Here is a 15,262-nt window from a genome sequence, read left to right on the forward strand (position 1 = left end):
TTCTACATATACTGTTTCCCCTTAGGAATGGGCTGGGCCTTCTTTGGTCCAGCTCTGGTACCAAACAGACTGATGCTATGTTTTCACCCAAGCCAAACTAATCCAATTCTTCTGATTCAATTGGGTCAACTGCTGTCCAAGATCTCTAGATGCTCCACTGTAAATCACCAGATTTAATGTCCCCATTTCAAGCCAGATAGTACTCAAGAAGGCTGCTAACTCCATAGTTTGACACTTATGGTCAAAGGACTGCTCAGCAGGACCATTAATACAAGAAACACAATTTAGTGCTGCCCTGGAGCTAGGAACCCAGGTGACCTAGGACCTATTTCCCCTGCAACTTATCTCCTGCTTCAGTTAGTAACTGCTCCATCTTCCAGTTCACTTTTTAAACATTCTTATTGCTCCATATTGAACTTGAATCTAGCTTCCAGTCCCTTCCTAATGGCCCTCTAGTTCAGAAAGCCTTCAGGAATTTGGGCAACCACCAATTTCTGCCCTGTCTACTTTTGTTCATTTGTATCTCTACAGTAGTACTGAAAATAAGTATAGAAGGGAAAAAAAAAAACAGGCCCAAGAGAAGAAAGAAAAAAGGGATGTATGATGGAGTTGTTTCCATTGGAAATGTCTAAGTTTGTCCACATGCACAATCTTTTGGGGACAAAACTGCTAAAAAGTTAGAATGATTGTAGGCAGAATGGCATCTTTCCTCATTCCACTCTCCCACATCCCCAAGCAATACCATCCATTCTATTTCCTCCCTCAAACTGGGAGGGGGCCCACTCTGAAGAAAACCTCCATGTTACCATCTAGCAGACTGATCGACTCAAAGTGACCCGAATAACCCAGAAAAGTGGAACGGGGATTAGGCTTCTCAATTCCCCAACCCAAATCAGGGTCCAAGGGAATCTATCTTCTATTTTTTTTTCTTTTATCTGCAACTGTTTGGAGCAGAGAGCCTCTCACAAAATGGGTGAATAATACAAGTTAGTTGAACTTAATTAAGTAAAAGCCTAAGGATCTAATGGAAGAAGCATGGGGACGGCAAAAGGGGAGGAGGAGAGAGAAGAGAAAATCGAGGCTACTGAAGGGAAGTGGTTAGTGAAGGCTATCTTTGGATCTGGGGTGGAGAAGGGGGAGGTGCCCACACTTCTCCCTTAGGTCTCTAGCAGTTAGGGATGGAGGAGGACCCTTAGGGCTCGGGTGGAAGTTTGAAGGGAAGGGCTGGCTGTATCTCGGCCAAACGAGGGACCCCTCCAGAGCTCCCCTGGAAGTAGGATGGGGGCAGGGGGGGGTTGCCGAGATTGCTAATACTGGAGGAAGGCTGAGTTGGTGGAACAGGGAGCGCAGGGCAAGGCTCTACTCGGAGGGTCGGAGCCGGGGGGGTGGCAAGCAGGGGGTTTGTCTGTCTCACCAGCACCAGGGTGAACCTCTCCTCCAGCTCGCACGGCTCCGGCATCGGCATCTTGCCCGGGGGCAGCAGCAGTGGCACGGGGGTCGGTTCTCCCGGCCCAGCCTCGGCGCTCTCCAGGTTGCCCATCCCGGCGGAGCCCCCCCGGCTCCTGGCACTCGAGTCGGGATCCTCAGCCCCAAGTGCTCGGGTCCCCGGAGACTGTGCCCAGTCCCCACGCCGTCGCCTCCGTCTCTTCAGCCTGGCCGCGGGCGGTGTGGCCGGGAGGGGGGCGGATTCGCTCCCTTCAGGTTGAGGAGTCCGGGTGGGGCGCGAAGAGGCTCCCGGCGGGATGGGGGAAGAGAAGTGGGGGCGCGAGGGGCTCGCGCCGCCAGCGCCTCGCGGAGGGTCCAGGCGGGAGGGGCGCGAGGGGCTCGAGGCTCCGGGCTCGCGCTCAGCCGCGCAGCCTCCCGGGGTTCCCCGCCGGAGCCCAGCACCGCATCCGTGCGCGCGAGGCCCCCCCGCCACCCCCTCCCCCGGTTCTTCCCTTCCTACGCCTTCCCTCCTCTCCCTTCCCCTCCCCTTCCTCTCTCCCACCCACTTCAGTCTAGACTCAGCCTCCCTAGCACTCCACTCTTAAGCCTGGCTCTACTCGCCACCCATTCATACGAGGTCCACCTCCCTCCCTCGGTCATTGGACAGATCGTCCCACCTCTCGTAGCTGATTGACGAGAGTCTTAGCCAATCCTAGGACAAAGAGCCTTTCCGTCTCGCCTTACTCCACCCCTGTCTCCTCCCACCAGGGGACGAGGAGCGCCCCCTGGCGGCGTCTGTTAGGAAAGCCACTGCAGGAGAGCCCGTTATATCTGAAAATTGCCTGGAAGATCGAATTCCTCTCCTTCCAGGCCCCTCAATCCATAACACCACTAGGCTAATCTTATCCCCAAATTTCACCATGTTACACTTCTTAAGTGTCTTTCTGTATTAAGATTTTGAGCAGTAAGAGAACTTAAAGATTCAATTCCCTCTTTTTGCATACAAAAGGAAACTGAAAAAAAAGAAAAAGGAAACTGAGGCCTTGAAAGGTTATCTAGCCAGGGTAGACAGCAGAAAAGTGGGAATTCAAAACCAGGGTATCTGTGATATTCCCAATACTCCTCAGTGATCCTTGTCTTATCTACATTCTACATTTCTACATTTCTCAAGACTCCTCTGTAAAAGCCATATAATCTAAATTCCTCTGGTTCTATCTGCAAGATAAAGTTCAAACTCTTTAGTTTGGTATTCAAGGCTTTTCATAATCTGTCCTCAATCTACTTTTCCAAATTTACTCCCTACAATCCACAACAAAAATTCTCTGATACAGCCAGAGTGCTTTATGCACTATCTTCTTGATAGCATTTGTTCATTCTCATACTTCCTTGACTTAATTATTACCATTTCTCCCCATTCCTACAACTTAAAATATCCATCTCTGCCTATCCACCTAACTAAATCCTACCAAAGAATTCACCTAAAGACAACAGGAAACATTATTTCATAACAACTTGATCTCGAACTGCTCAGACAAACAATTCTTGACTTTCTTTTATTCCTACCAATCAATCAACAAGCAGCTACTATGTAGCAGGTACTCATGATATAAAGACAAAACTGGGAGATGGAATGAAGATGGCAGAATGAAAGGAAGCATTGGAGCCTAGCTCACACCAACACCCCCCCCACACACACATACATATATCATCTTGACAAAGATCTAGAGCAAACTCAAATGAAAACATATTCAGGGTGCATATTGTGAGAAATGCTGAATCATTAGATTCCTACGTAAGTTGCAAAAAAACAGGAAAGGTGCTGAATGGCTAACTAATTAAGGGGAGAATGACATTTCTCGGGCCAGTTAAGACAGCAGGGCTCCTATCTATACAGCCCAACATAGGAACCAGTCCAATCAGGTTGGGGGTCAATGTCTGAGCACAAGAATCTGCTACTACTCAGGCTCAGTGAACCTCATGCACATGCTAGCTAAAGGATCAGGATTTTCTACCAATTGTAACTAATTAGAGGTTTCTCTAATTAGAATATGGAATTGTGAACCTAATCAATTGTGAAACTTTTGATTGTAACTTGGACCCATCCCAGTCTTGGACGGAGGGGTAAGGGGATCAGACTAATAGTTTGAAGCTCACTCTCACTTCTGGGCTCAGAGTGTTTCCTTCTTGGGAGGGAATGTACCTGGTTTTTGTGAAAATTGAATAAAGGAATTTCTTCCTTCACTCTAAAAGAGCTGTAGCCTGCATCACTAAAAGAACTGTATCCTGTTATTTCAACTCTCTACTGGCTTGCAACTGGGGAAGCAGTGGGCAAAGGCAGCTTGTCCCCTGCTAACTCCCCAGTCTTGCCTGTCCTGGATGTCCTTGATAACGATATTGACTTAGAAAACCACATATTAACATTATCTAAGTTTTATTGTAGTGTTATTTATTTTGTTAATCATTTCTCAATTACATTTTAATCTAGTTTGGGCCCACTCAGAAGTTTTGTGGGTCAGATCAAGGCACCTCTAACTAAATAATGCGACAGATGGGAATTCTGATCAGAAAAGCTAAGACAAAGTCATAGTGAGCCATTTTTCCAGCCCAGTGAAAGTTAGGGAAAAGTATAGAGAAGTATGCAGGCAGATCGTGGGAACTGAGGTTGGCCAAGAATACACTGTGTGTTAGCAGAGAGATCCAAGACAGGATAACAGTGCAGAAAGCACTGAGGTTAAAAAAAAAAAAAGATCCCAGGGAACCCCTAAGCAAGCACTGGGTACAGAATCCACTACCCATTTCCAGGTCACAAATCTAGGGTAGAAAGGTGTAGTTATGAGGTTGGTCCCTAGCTGTGTACTGAGCAAAGCAAATAGTACCTGTGTGCGTGGCTCTGATCCCAGTGATGGGGATGAGAACTGAACCCCTAAATGGAAAAGACTTTCTGGACTCAAAAGGAAAAGCCTGGGACTTTCCCACATGGCCAAACCTCTGGTGTTCCCCTGAGGCTATAATCCTATCAACTGGTCTTTCATGCCTATGCCCAATCTCCCACTTCTCTGTTACCTTTAACCTAGCCTAGCCCTCCATTGTCTTACCTCCCTGTGGCCCCTGCCACTTCCCACCCTTAATTCCATCTAGGCTCCATTCACCCTTGCCAAGTAGTTCTGGTCCCTGGCCTGTTACCTTACAGTCACCCTAGTTTACTGGCTACTCCCATCCAGATCCTCCTTAGACCCCTCCTCCAGTCACCCCAGATTACTTGGCCATTCCTAGATCCCTCCCACAGTCTTTCTGGCCTCCATTGAGGTACTCAGATTCTTAAAATCTGGCCCATCTGCATTAGCCATACAAATGCTCAGATTCTTACAATCTAGCCAAGGATACAAATGCTTAGATTCCTTAAGAGTCTGGCCAATATGGTGGATTCTTTAAATCTTACCCACCCTGTTCAATGCTCTAATAAACTCTGTCTTTGGCTAAAAGAAGGCTTGGGTAGAATTCATTCAGGCAGGACCCACGTATCGTGACCCAGGACCCAGCACCCCTAAACCTCTAATCTTAACACTAGTACTAGAGTGCAGAGTCCCAAACCAAACAGAAGCCAGCAGTTCACAGTCTCCTAGCAGGCCAATGGTAACTGAGTCTAGTTGAAGCCTACTGTAACCCTCAACTAGAATCAAGCCGATAGCCCCAAACCTGGGTCAGGAACTCACACAACTCAGACCACCAGGAGGGCAACTGAATAGACCTCCCCTCAAAACATACCACTTTAGAAACACTGAAAGCTTACAAGTACCCAGCCCTAGAGCTATGAAAACAGTAGAAAGACATGAGGACAGGCACTCTACTGTCACTGCTGGTGAGGGAATTAAGGGAATTAGGATAGTAAGTGATTAATTATGGGAAATAGGTAAACCACACTGACTCCATATTGTGACTCAGTTATGGAGCTAGCTCAGTTCCTTTTCTATTCAATTATAGGTCTAGTCCAAATTCTGTCCTGTGAGAAAAATTTCACTCAGTTATGGAAATCGGGAGAAAACTTCATTGCATTGTTTGAACCTAGCCCTGCATGGCTGGGAAATGACCCCCTTTGTTGGCTATTTAGAGACCTTTAATCAAACCCTAAGTTATGCTGACCAAAAACTCAATCAAATCCAAAGATTGACGCAAGGAGTTTTCTCATAATTGTGCGTCTCAAGCAAGCCATATGTCTTACCTGAAAATTGGCACATACTGATCAATCAGTTATTGTTTCCATGTTCCTCTGATTGTTTACAAATATCTGGAGAGAATGGGATACCTTTTTTTCTGAATTTAGGGAATAGCACTTCAGGGGCAGCTAGATGGCACAATGAATAGAGCTCTGGCCTTGGAGTCAGGAGGACCTGAGTTCAAATCCAGCCTCAGACACAACACTTACCAGCTGTATGACCTTGGGCAAGTCACTTAACCCTGATTGCCTCACTAACCCCCCCCCAAAAAAAAGGGATAGCACTTCTTAACCCTTGTCTCTATTTCCCAATGCTGATTTGGTAAACTTGTCTTCAGAAAAACCAATGCTAATCTTCCTCTCTAATATAGCTAACTCATGAGCCTATTTGCCTATAGTTTTATCCAAATACCACCTAGCTTCTTTGCCTGCACTCTTTTAGTGTATTCTCAAAATGGTCAACCTTGCCTCTATGGAAGCAATGACTCAGGCCACCTTCCCTCAGGCTTGGGTATCTTCATTGAAGCCTGATTGATTTGTATAAAATATTGCTGCTTTTATATGGAAACAGATTAGTTGCAGAAAGGGGCTGGAAAAGAATATTTGCTTAAGGAAAACTAATAAAAATCCACTTATAAAGAAATACAGTGACTCAGATAAAATGTGGAGAGACAAAAATTGTTCTGAGGATCTCTTCTGATGTGTTCCCTAGAAGCATCTATTTGAAGGCAAAATGATTTTATGATGGCTGTAGGGAATTGTGGTCCATCAGCTAATTTAAAAGTTATAACTGAAAAAGTTGTAAATCAACTGTTTGAAAACTATGGGAAGATTATACAAGGATTGTTGGCTTAATATCTGACAAAAAGATTAATTTCTTGAGTTTTACCTCTTAAGAAAAAGACGAGTCACTGACCACTAGGAGGTTCTGATTTGGGGCATTAACAAGACAGTAGGAGTCAATCAGTTAGTCAATAAACATTTATGAAGCAGCTTCTATATGCTAGACACTGTGCTAAGTGCTAAGGATACCAAGAAAGGGAAAAAACAATTCCTTCTCTCAAGGAGTTTACAGTCTAATAGGGAGAGACAATATGAAAACAGCTATATTCAAACAAGCTAAATACAGGATAAATTTGAAATAATCAACAAAAGAAAGGCACTAGAATTAAAGGAGATCAGGAAAAAAATTAAGAGATATGTAGAAGAAACAAAAGAGTTAGCTGAAAAAAAAAGAGTTAGCTAAATGGGCCAATTCCTTTTGACCTTTTAACTATTAGGAAATAGCTCTTGTTCTTACATAAATATATCAATTCTCTATATATGTTGGAGATCAGACCTTTATCAAAGAAGCTTGTTGCAAAGACATTTTATTTCCCAAGTAACTATTTCCTTCTGATTTTAGCTAAATTTTTTTTGTTAAAAAAAAAACCTTTTCAATCTTATGTATTCAAAATCATCTATTTTGTCTCCTGTGATATTCTCTTTCTTTTGTTTTGTCAAGAATTTTTCCCTTTATCAATCTGGTCTCAGACACTTGACACTTACTAGCTGTGTGACCCTGGGCAAATCACTTAACCCCAATTGTCTCACCAAAAAGCAAAAAAAAAAGAGAAGGGGCTGTGGTCAAGATAAGCCCTGGATGAGAAGAGGAAGTTGTGATAGGAAAAAAAAAAGATTTTTTTCCCTTTATCAGTAGTTATGAATGTTGTCTCTCTGCTTGCTCTTCTAAGTTATTTCTGATTTCATCTTTTATGTGTAGGCTATGTATTTATTTTAATCTTCCCACCTTCTTTATAATTTTCCCAGTATTTTTTGCCAAATAGTGAGCCCTTACCCTAGTACAGTCCTTGGGTTTATTGAATACTATATTACTACTATATTTGACTGCTTCTGGGTCTTGCATGGTCTGTTCAAATGATCAATTTTTCTATTTTTTAACCAGTACCAAATAGTTTTGATGATTTCTGCTTTTGTGATTTGTTATGTTTAGCTTCCTTTCCTTCCAACTTTTTTCACTATTTCCTTTGGCATTCCGTAAATTTTTTCCTTCAGATAAATTCTGCCTTTATTTTTTTCCAGATCTACAAAGTAAACTTCATTAGTTTGATTGGCACTGAATATGTAAGTTAATTTAGATAGTATTGTCATTTTTATTATATTGCCACAGCCCAACCATGAAAAATATTTCTCCAATTATTTATATTTTCCTTCATTTCTGAAATGAGTTTCATAGTTGTAGTCATATAAGTCATGTGTATCTTGGTAGGTACAATCCCAAATACTTCCTACGTTCTGTAGTTATTTTAAATGGAATTTTTGTTTCTATCTCTTTCTTAATTTTAGATAGATAATATTTACCATATTAAAGAAAGAACAATTTATTCTTATGTTTTTACTTTTTAAAAAACATAAAGGAGTGTTGTATTTTATAAAAAAGTTTTTTCTCGTATCTATTGATATTACATACTTTTTATTGTTTTGTTATTAATTTGTACTATTACACTGTTAGTTTTCTTCATCTTGAACCAACCCTGCATTTCTACTATAAATCACAACCTGGTCATCTGTTAACTATGTTGTCAGATCCACTTTACTAGTATTTTATTAAATATCTTCGCATCAATATTCACTGGAGAAATTTGTTTATGGCTTTTGTTCTTTGCTTTATCTCTCCCAAGTTCAGTTATTAAGACCATATTAAGTATAACCTATATCAGATTGTATGCCATCTTGCGGAAGGGAGAGGAGAGGGAGGAGAAAAAATTTGGAAGTCAAAATCCTATAAAAGTGAATGCTGAAAAATAAAAATAAAAAAAGAAAAACCATGTTAATTTTTTGGGGGAGGGGTTGTGGGGGAAAGCAATCAGGGTTAAGTGACTTGCCCAAGGTCACACAGCTAGTACTTATCTGAGGTCAGCTTTGAACTCGGATTCTCCTGATTCTAGTGCCAGCGCTCTATCCACTGCGCCACTTTGCTTCCTATAGACCATATTAATCTCATAGAAGGAGTTTGGTAGAATCCTTTCTTTCCCTATTTTTTGCAAAGAATTTATGTAATTTGGGACTACTTGTTCTTTGAATGTTTAATAGAATTCACTTCAAATCCATCTGGTCTTGGTTCTTCTTTTTCTTTGGGAGTCCCTTCAGGGCTTGTTCAATTTTTTTCTGATATTGGGTTATTTAAATTCTCTATTAAAATATTCTATTAATCTGAGTGTTTATATTTATGCAAATGACCATCCATTTTAAGTTATTATTGTTGACAAACAAGTTGGGCAAAATAGTTTCTAACAATTACTTTTATTCACTCTTCATTGGTTGTGATTTCTTTTTCATTTTTGATGTAGATTGTTTGGTTATATTTTTAAATATGAGATTATCTAACAATTTATCTATTTTATTAATTTCCTTTTCAAAAACTGAACTCTGGGGGCAGCTAGGTGGCGCAGTGGATGGAGCTCCGGCCTTAGAGTCAGGAGGACCTGAGTTCAAATCGGACCTCAGACACTTGACACTTACTAGCTGTGTGACCCTGGGCAAGTCACTTAACCACAATTGCCTCACCAAAAAGCAAAAATAAAATAAAATAAAATGAAAATGAAAATAAAAAATGAGCTTTTAGCAGCCCTGAAAAGGACTTCACAAGCCCTCACACCAGAAGTACTCGTCCTCCTTGAATACCCCATGCACTCTAGTTTGCATACTATGAGACAGCGAGCTTGACTTCAATTCCAGGCAAAAATTGAGAATGTGTTACTAGAAGGATAGTAGTGAACATTACAGAAAGGGAATCATGAATAACAACAACAAAGTCATTCTTTCCCCTTTATGGAAAACACATCAGACCAGAATAACTTCCTTTTCTGCTGAGTTTTCAACTATATAATCAAGAAATGGTGTAGATATAGATTAGGTATACTTTAGCAAAGGTTTTATTCAAAGCACTCTTGCTATTCTTAGGCATGAGATAGAAATATAGTTATTACACAATAGTACTGTTTGAAGAGTTGTAGGAAAAGAGTAGTAATTATTGATTCAATGTTAGAGTGTAGAGAAGTAGATCAGGGATCTATGATTGGCCTTATGTTATTTAATACTGCTATTATTTAGATTTAGGCATGCATTTCTTTGGATAAAGGTATAGATTTCCAATATGCATATGACTCAAAATTGAGAGGAATGATTAACACTTTATAGTACAGTAAGAATTCAAAAAGAACTTGATGGACTAGATTTTCAGGCTGAATCTAAGAGATAACATTTAATGGGGATCACTGTAATTCCTGTATTTGGGTTCAAAAAGTTAGCTTTGCAAACATAAAGGGAAATGTGGCTACCTGACAGTTTGCCAAATCAATGTTTCAATTTCTTAATAGAACATCTGTCTTAGGAAAGGTAGATAGGTTTTGATTAGGGGAAATAAGTGAAACACTGGGCTTTATAAATCTCTGGGTATCTGGGGGTTTAAAATATGTTCACTAGGCGTCAAAAAACAAATGAAGGAACTAAAAGGTATTAGGGGGTATAGAATGGGGTTTGGCAGGAGGTAAAGAAAAATTTTTCTAATTCCCAATTTTGTTCAAACCCAGATTTGTTGGCAAGAAATTGCATAAAGGGTGGATCAAGAATGCTAATATTGAGACCTAGAAGGAATATTACCACCCAGTCTACAGCCCTCATCTTACACATGGAAAAATTCAGACTAAGAGTCATAAGATTGCTTTTCTAAAGTCACTTAGGCAGTTAGTCGCAGAGTTGGAAACCAAACTGATGTCTTTTGATTCCAAATCTGGTGTTTTTCTCTCTATTTGGTGTTATCCCTAGGACCGTGAAGCATTAGTTTATAAGGCTGCTTTCTTTGAAATGAGCTTTGATATTAAGGATTGTATTAATACTATAAAAAATAAACATTTATTTTTTAAAAAACAGGCCTTAGTTTTACTTATCAATTCAGTGGGGGTGGGGGGGTTGTGAGAGTTTTTAATTTTGTTTATCTTTGTTTTTCAGAATTTCTGTTTTTGTGTTTAGGGTTTTTTCATTTGTTACATTTCTGGTTTTTGTTAGTTCTGTGTCCAGTTCATTGCTCTGTTCTTTGTTGCTTTTGTTAATCAAAGCGTTTAGACTTATAAATTATTCCCTAATCTTACCATCAATCTAATCTCCACTTTCCTGCTTGAGAGCACCAACTCTGCTCTCAGTGCTCACACAGCATTATGTGCAATGTAACATTTCATCATAGAGCATCCCCTTGATCACTTGGGCCAGCTTATTCCATGAGCTCCACAATCACTGCCCCTTTGATTACTATTCTTAAAAGCATCCTTTTCAAATTTAGTAAAATGTCAGTGTCCTTTTCTCCCTTCTGTTGGTTAAGAACTTTACATAGTTATTCTCTGCAATCACAGTGTCATCAAATTGCCTACCCAGTACCCACAAACATTAGATTACTGTTTCTTTAGGGTACATGTGATGTCAAAGGTGTGTTCCCTGAGACTCTGCAGTAGCATCCTACATTTCTTTGCCTTATCTCTGTGGCATGCTATGGTGTCCAAGGCAAGCAGCAGAAAAGATCTTCTCAAATTTTTAAGAAAAATTCAGTTAAGTAAACAAGAGAAAATGGATCCTGGGGAGAAACCTTAGAACACAACGACTTGTGGTAAGAGACATCTTAAAACACTATTCTGTAGTGAGAGGACAGAGTCTCTGAGCCAACAAAGCTGATACCATGAAAAGGAATTGGGCATGGCCCAATCTGGAGAGGATTTTACCTTGAGTGCAGCCACTGGGGGGAGAAAGTGCTTTACTATTTTAATTAATTATTTCATATAGCTAAATGCTAGGCTTAATGTTTTTACCTACAAAATATATTGGTAATACTCTCTAAATTTTGGTGCCTGTGGGAAAAGTTTTAGTCAATCAACTTTATCTTTAGCTTTGCATGTCTTAGCCAGGACTCAGTGTGTTATCCTCCAAGTAAGCAAGCATATCCCCTGCCCCCGCTAAATTGCTGTCACTTTTCATAGTTATCCTCTTCTTACTGTATTAGTTGACTAACAGTTTGGCCCACGAGGCAAGCTGCTGCCTTTGTTGGAATTGAGTCACAGGCTAACTAGTTGCTCCCTATAGGCGGCCTTCTACCCTACCCACAATCTATCCTGACAATGCCACAAAGCATTTAAAGTCTCTCAGCAGCTTACAGGATCATAGTTTTAGGACTCATTTTCCAGATAAGGAAACACCAGTACACTGGGTGACTGACTTAAGATCACACAGGTAGTAAGTAATACAGGATTCAAAATCAGGTCCCCTGCTTCCATAGGCAAAATCCTTTCTAACTTTTCCCCACAATTTAGTGACTAATACCCCAAAATCTCCTTATTCTTGGCCAGGATTGATTCAAGCCAGTTAAGCATTCATGCTTGCAACTGAAACAAAATGAGACATTGAGGACTATAGAACACAGCTCCTCTCATATTCCTTTATGTCTTATGCATGTATTATTACATGCTTATACATGTAATAAGTATTAGTACATGTCTTATACATGCTTATGCATGTATTATTAATTACTATCTTTGTTACATTATTGTCCAAGAGGCAGAATGGCATTGTAGATAGACACACGGCCTTGAAGCCAGGAAAACCTGGGTTCAAATACCACTTCTGGCACACACTAGCTGTGTGACCCTGGGCAAATCACAACCTCTCAGTGCCCAAATCTCAAAGACTATAAATTGCACAGCATATGCTGATCACATTGCCAGATGGAGTTTCTTCATCCAGCAGTTCCCTATACCAGTGAAATCATAGGTTTAGTCCTTATCCTACTATATGATCTATAAAGGATATGTTTAGCATTTGTGCTTTTTTTTCATTTATTTATAATTTCTCTGGGCCTTGGCACATGGTCTATTTTTGTAAAGGTACAATTTAGTGCTGAGAAATTTGTATATTATTTAATGTTCCCATTCAGGGGATACCATAGGCATTTTAAATCTAACTTCTCTAATATTTTTTAGCACCATATTTTCTTTTATGGTTATCTTTCTGTTAGATGTATTCAGTTCTGAGAGAGGAATGTTAAAGTCTTTTATAATTACATATTGTGTTGCTATATATCTTTTTGCAATTCTATTAACCTTCACTTTGTGAATTTAGATGCTGTGCCCTTTGGTTTATGTATGCATAGAAAAGCAGAAGACTAGAGTGGAGAGATAGCCAGCTTCAGCATTAAGGAGACCTGGGTTCAAATTGAGCCTTTAACATATTATGGCCACTTATGGTCACTTAACCTCTCCATAGGAAACTCTTGAAGCTTATTAAGTTACAGAGCAGGAAACTTATATTGGTAAAGGGAGTATCTTTGTTGAATGTTGCCTAACCAATGAAATCACAAGTTTAATCCAGAAAAAAAAATAGGTTTGTTGTATGGTACTTTTAACATTAAATAATTTTCCTGTTTATCTTTCTTGACCATATGAGTTTTTATTTTTGCTTTGTCTGATAGTATAACTTCAGCTCCTGCTTTTTTGGAACTTCCTGTTTCCAGCTTCTCATTTTCGTTCCATATGTGTTTTTTAGATATGCTTCTTATATGCAGCACACTTACTTTTTTTAATACTTTTATCCCCTTTATCTTTTAGGCGGCACTGAGTCATTATGCTTTTGCTTCTACTACAGTACACTGATGCCCTTTCTACAAGGTCTCTCCCTTGTCTCTTGCTCCTATGTGGAAGTAAAAACCTCTTGCTTCCTTTTTAGGTCAACTGAAAATATTAATAAATAAATATTTCTCTAGCCTAAAACCCTTTTTCCTTTAGGAAAAAGCTAAGATCCTGGGATTATGAATTAAAGTGGTAACCAAATTGAGAAGAAATATCTCACATCTCCTTAACATTGCCTTCCCTACCCCTGAGGTGACTGAGGCTATTGACCCATGTGTGGGTGTTCCCCTCTTCCCCCACCTCTGAAGGAATTAGGGTATGATCTAATGAGGAGGAGGTCCTCTCGATTATGTCAGGTTACTTGTGACCAAATGACGCCAGTGGTCAAAGCAGGAGGATTGTTCTGCAGGGGTGTTCCAAAAGATTAAGTGACTATTGTTCTACTAGATGAAGTGGAATGTTAACCTGAAACTGACATTCTGTGACATTTTACTTATTCAAGATTACTATAAATGTGACTTCAAATTGTCATGGGGAGAAAGCTGTCTGGGAGAATAGGGGCACTATGTCAGTTTGGACATTTCTCTCTCCAAGCTAGAAATAATCAGATTTAGAATAATGTTACTAATAATAGCGGGCATCTACATAGCACTTCAAGATTTGTAAAACACTTTACATACATCATCTCATTACATACCCGTAACAACCCTGTGAGATGGTTGATATTATTATTCCCATTTTACTGATGAGCCAGGTTCACACCATTAGTGTCTGAGGAAGGATTTGAACTCTGGTCTTTCTGACTCCAAGTCCAACACTATCCAGCGCACCCCCTAGATGTATACTTAATAAGAACTGCTTCTCACGGACTTGTGCCTAAAATACAGAATACGGTATTAATGTTGTTTCTTCAACATTATCTCAAGTTCTTTCACTTTATTTAAACTGATTTCTCTTTCCCTTTACTTATTTATCCATTTCTCCCTTTCTTTTGATTCTTCTTTCCTTGCCCAGCTAAGCATATGGTTCAAAATCTCTACCCTCACACATCCTAGTTTGGTGGTACTTTTTTCTAAGAAGTTTTCCTTTGTTTCACCCTTATTTTTCTTCCTTCCTTGTCTATTCTGAATTCTATTCTCCAATTTTATAAGCTATATATACTCTTTGTTATGAGAGTAATAAGCTAACACCCCCACCCATGTAAGTAAGGTATCTTATCCTTAAAAGATATTGAAACTCTTCTTGACACCAGATAGGCTCAGAGGACTAAAGGCTCTGGACTGACATCTCTTCTTGCTTTCCTGAACACAGTTTGAAATAGCCAGAGTTTATAGGTACAGCCTGAGGTTTGTCTGGCAGACCACACAGGGCAACTCAGAAGCAGGGTAGTTTTACTCAACTGAATAATCTCAATGCATATCCTTGTTAAATATCTTTCTTCTGCTATGACTATATGAATCTTTTAGGTTTTTAAAGTTCAATTTTATTTTATTTTATCAGCAAAAATCCTGCTCTCCCTCTCATCCCTTGCCCCCAGTCGAGAAAGAAAGAAAATAAAAAACTGTTGCAAACATGCAGCCAAACAAAACAAATTTTCTTATTGGACATAGTCAAAAAATTATGTCTCATTCTGTACTCTAAATCCTTTACCTCTTTATCAGGAGGGAGTATCATGTTTCAACATGAGACCTCTAGAATTAAGGTTAGTTATTGCCCTGTCAGAGTTCCAAAGTCTTTGAAAGTTATTTGTCTTTATTAATAGGAAAGTGAAGAGAAAGGAAAGGAAAAAGCATGCATACAGCACCTACAATGTGCCAGGCGCTGTGCTAAGCACTTTACAAAAATAATCTCCTTTGATTCTCTCCAATAACCCTGGGAGGTTAATGCTACTATTATTCCTCATTTTACAGTTGAGGAAATTGGGGCAAACAGAGGTTCAGTGCCTTGCTCAGGGTCA

At 39.9% G+C, this 15,262-nt stretch overlaps 1 protein-coding gene across 5 annotated transcripts in view; it reads right to left on the reverse strand.

The window, feature by feature from the left end:
- FMNL3 (formin like 3) overlaps positions 1-1,923 on the reverse strand; it is an 80,501-nt gene extending 78,578 nt beyond the window's left edge. For 4 of the 5 annotated variants that reach the window (XR_013487617.1, XM_020966044.1, XM_020966045.1 and 1 more), the window contains exon 1: positions 1,415-1,923. Coding sequence is in view for 4 of the 5 variants with exons in the window: in XM_020966044.1 (XP_020821703.1) it covers positions 1,415-1,540 (126 nt within the window). In the remaining variant the exon portion in view is untranslated. The remainder of the gene's footprint in view (positions 1-1,414) is intronic. The other variant, XM_020966046.2, reaches the window with a different exon arrangement.
- Positions 1,924-15,262: the final 13,339 nt, after the last annotated feature.

This window comes from Phascolarctos cinereus, unplaced genomic scaffold (genome assembly GCF_003287225.1).
Source record: "Phascolarctos cinereus isolate Bilbo 61053 unplaced genomic scaffold, phaCin_HiC Scaffold_1;HRSCAF=81, whole genome shotgun sequence".
Taxonomy (NCBI): Eukaryota; Metazoa; Chordata; class Mammalia; order Diprotodontia; family Phascolarctidae; genus Phascolarctos; species Phascolarctos cinereus.